This window comes from Argentina anserina, chromosome 2, assembly GCF_933775445.1.
Source record: "Argentina anserina chromosome 2, drPotAnse1.1, whole genome shotgun sequence".
In the NCBI taxonomy this organism is placed as follows: domain Eukaryota; kingdom Viridiplantae; phylum Streptophyta; class Magnoliopsida; order Rosales; family Rosaceae; genus Argentina; species Argentina anserina.
In genome coordinates, this window is record NC_065873.1 from 6,087,651 (window position 1) to 6,090,533 (window position 2,883).

The 2,883-nt window shown below is 39.3% G+C and overlaps 1 protein-coding gene across 2 annotated transcripts; it reads right to left on the reverse strand.

Annotated features, from left to right (window-relative positions):
* LOC126782469 (uncharacterized protein At1g01500-like) lies at positions 1–2,883 on the reverse strand. Of its 2 annotated transcripts, none has more exons than XM_050507721.1 (3): positions 2,787–2,883; positions 1,398–2,291; positions 1–474 (listed from the first exon to the last, which is right to left on the reverse strand). In XM_050507721.1, the coding sequence occupies exons 2-3, from the start codon at positions 2,178–2,180 to the stop codon at positions 250–252; spliced, it is 1,008 nt and encodes a 335-aa protein (XP_050363678.1). In that variant the 5' UTR covers positions 2,181–2,291; positions 2,787–2,883; the 3' UTR covers positions 1–249. The 2 variants fall into 2 exon arrangements, with proteins under 2 accessions (XP_050363678.1, XP_050363679.1); XM_050507722.1 differs by lacking the exon at positions 2,787–2,883 and adding an exon at positions 2,679–2,771.

Below are 2,883 nucleotides of genomic sequence, written 5' to 3' on the forward strand. Positions count from 1 at the left end.
TTGCCACTAATGATTTCTGACTTCATCTCCAAGTGACTAAAAAAATTAGAGCTTTTAAGAACCTACCCGTTGGAACATATTACAAGACCAGAAAACCATAGACATTCTGCGCTTTCACTGCATATATATAAGCCTTGATCTAGAATGGTATACATATTACATGTCAAAAAAAAAAAACCACCCTTGTTTACCAACAGTGAGGGGAGTTCTGCAGAGTTGGGACAAAATGACAATCAGTGGAAATATGCGTTATAGTAGCCGCCTTCTAAAACTTTGCCTGGTGCCTTGGTAAGTTTGAACAAGCAATCCTACTCCGATGCCAACCCCCACGCATATGCCCAAGCTGATCCCAACACCGACTCTCACACCAGCATTGAACCATGAAAGCTCTCCATCTTCACCTTCCCAATATGTCCCAGGGTAGTACAAGTTGTTTTCTCCATGTTCTGATTTCAGGTCCAAGTATTCAGGCTCCTGTGAGTGTAAGGTAAAACAATATAAAATGCCGAGATGTTGAGAAAAGCAATGAAAATGCAGAATTGTTGGGAAAATGAGTGAAGGTGCACGGTGTAAGGGAACTCGAATGGTTCCCTAAAAGACTGCCAATATATTATGCAAATACAGTCAGTTTGGCAGTTAAAACCACACGAGAGAGCTACTGCAATCCTATCTGCAAAACTAACATCTTGATGACTATAATGTCTCAGAAAATGCATCAGTTCCTTTGATTCGTCGAGCTATACTCCATGTCAACTCATCAAAAAGGCTATTAGCCTACTCGATAATTGATAGCGTGTGTCTACCTAGCAAGCATATATCAGGATAAAGAAACCACAATAATATCACCAGATTACCGTTATGAACAGGTTAGTAGGATCTTTCATCTGATTTATACCCACCCTTAATCACTTGCTCAATACTTTAGACAAAATAGTACAGCTTGTAGAACGATAACTAAGACCGTTACTGCATGATATTCAATTTGCTCTCAAAAGCGAAATAATCAAGGGAGGATTTCCTAGTCTTTCGTGACATTAGAAATTTTGAACAGGGCTGGTATCATTTGAACTCCTATCAAATTTTGGATCCGGGTGAATCAGCTGAGAGCAACAAGCACGGGACACCATACCTTATACAACTTAAGGAAACAACATTTTAATTACAAGACTATCTATGCACCTCAGGCATGCAATATGGAACCAAAGTTGGTTATTCACTTTTGGGCGCCGATGAAATGCATTAAAGTATGACCAGTAACAGACTATCAAGCATAACCAAGGTAAATGAAACATTTGAGTCACTGAACAAAACACAGAACAGGATAAATCCAACGTACATATTTCATGTAATTAAGTCTGCAACTGTACTAAATGGGGAGTAGTGGGAGTACATAGTACCTGGAAAGCAAAACTATCAGGATTATTGTTCTGGTCTTCAGTTGCCTCATACTCTGGTATGGAATCCAATAACCCTTTCCTCATATGCTTCTTCCATGGTAGTAGTAAATTCTTGGTTAAGATAGTTGGAGTCCCCAAGAAGGATCCTGCGATATATACTTCAATTGAAGATGTTGCAGACTCAGAACCTGTAAACTGCTTTGCTTTAAAGAAGCCAGTGCTTGCAATTATATTTGTTTCACAATTCATGCTCCATCTCGGACTATGATGATCTGTTTCCGCAGTGAAACCATTACTGTCACACAATTCTAAAACCCCAGACAGAACGATAACATCCTTGCTGAAAACCTCAAACTTCACACTGCCAGTCATCCTTATACTATCAGTGCTCACAAATGTGGCTTCCTCTGACTTCTTATCTAACCTATCCCTTCGAAGAAGAGTTGTTGCACCATCTAAATACATGCTAGTTCTGACACCATTGACTTCAAGAAGGGTGTCAGCATCCAATGGAATGTGATTTACCGTGAGGAATTCTGGAGCTGAATCTTCAATCTCACATTTGCTAATCCTAACATAGAAAACTCTTACATCAAGCCAAGGTAGTGACATCTTGGATAGGTAGGTGGATTGTCTCCCAACCATGTGGCCATTACCAGTTGGCACATGACCATTTGAAGTAGGTCCATGGCCATATGAAATAGGTGCATAGCCGTTTGAGATAGGTGCGCCGCCATTTGAGATATGCGTGTGGCCGTTTGATGTCTCATAGGAATTCTCCATGACACACTACAGTTCACTTTTCCTCAATGAAATTTGAAAATTCATCCTCCTCAGCAGAATTCATGAAGTGATGCGGTGCTTACAGATAGAGCTCCTATGCGTATAGCAAACCTACATCCCACAACAATGAAATCAAATTAAAGCAATCTTTGCAACATGGAGATGAAAAACAGAGCCAGGAAACTCGAATTCTTGTATGCAAGGAAATGAAAGAACTTTATATCTATTTGTATCAAATAATAGGAACACACCCAGTTGACACAAAAGAAAACCCAGTTTCTTGTTTCAAAACATAATCAGAACTCAGAAGAAGATACATAATAAAAACAATAACAGTTAAGAGATGAAGCTAGACTAAATTAGAAAGGAAACCAATCAAGAGGAATGAGCCAAACAACAAAATCGCACATGTGTATGTATGTCTTCTTATGATAAATCAACTGAGAAACAAGAAGCTACCAAGTGCAAGGAAAGAGCAGAAGAGAAAAGAAACACTACAGAGGATAAAGTACAGGATAAGATGAGAGAAACTCCAAAGTTGATGGCAAAATCCCAACAAAATATGATCTTGACTCCAGGCTTGGTTTTAAACTACACTAAACTCACAAGCTAGTAGCAGCAGAGGTGCAGAGCAATAAAGCTGAAGGCTTGAGGGTTTCTAATCCCTTCAAAATGGTTGAAAGGGAATATAATCAGCCTGCAA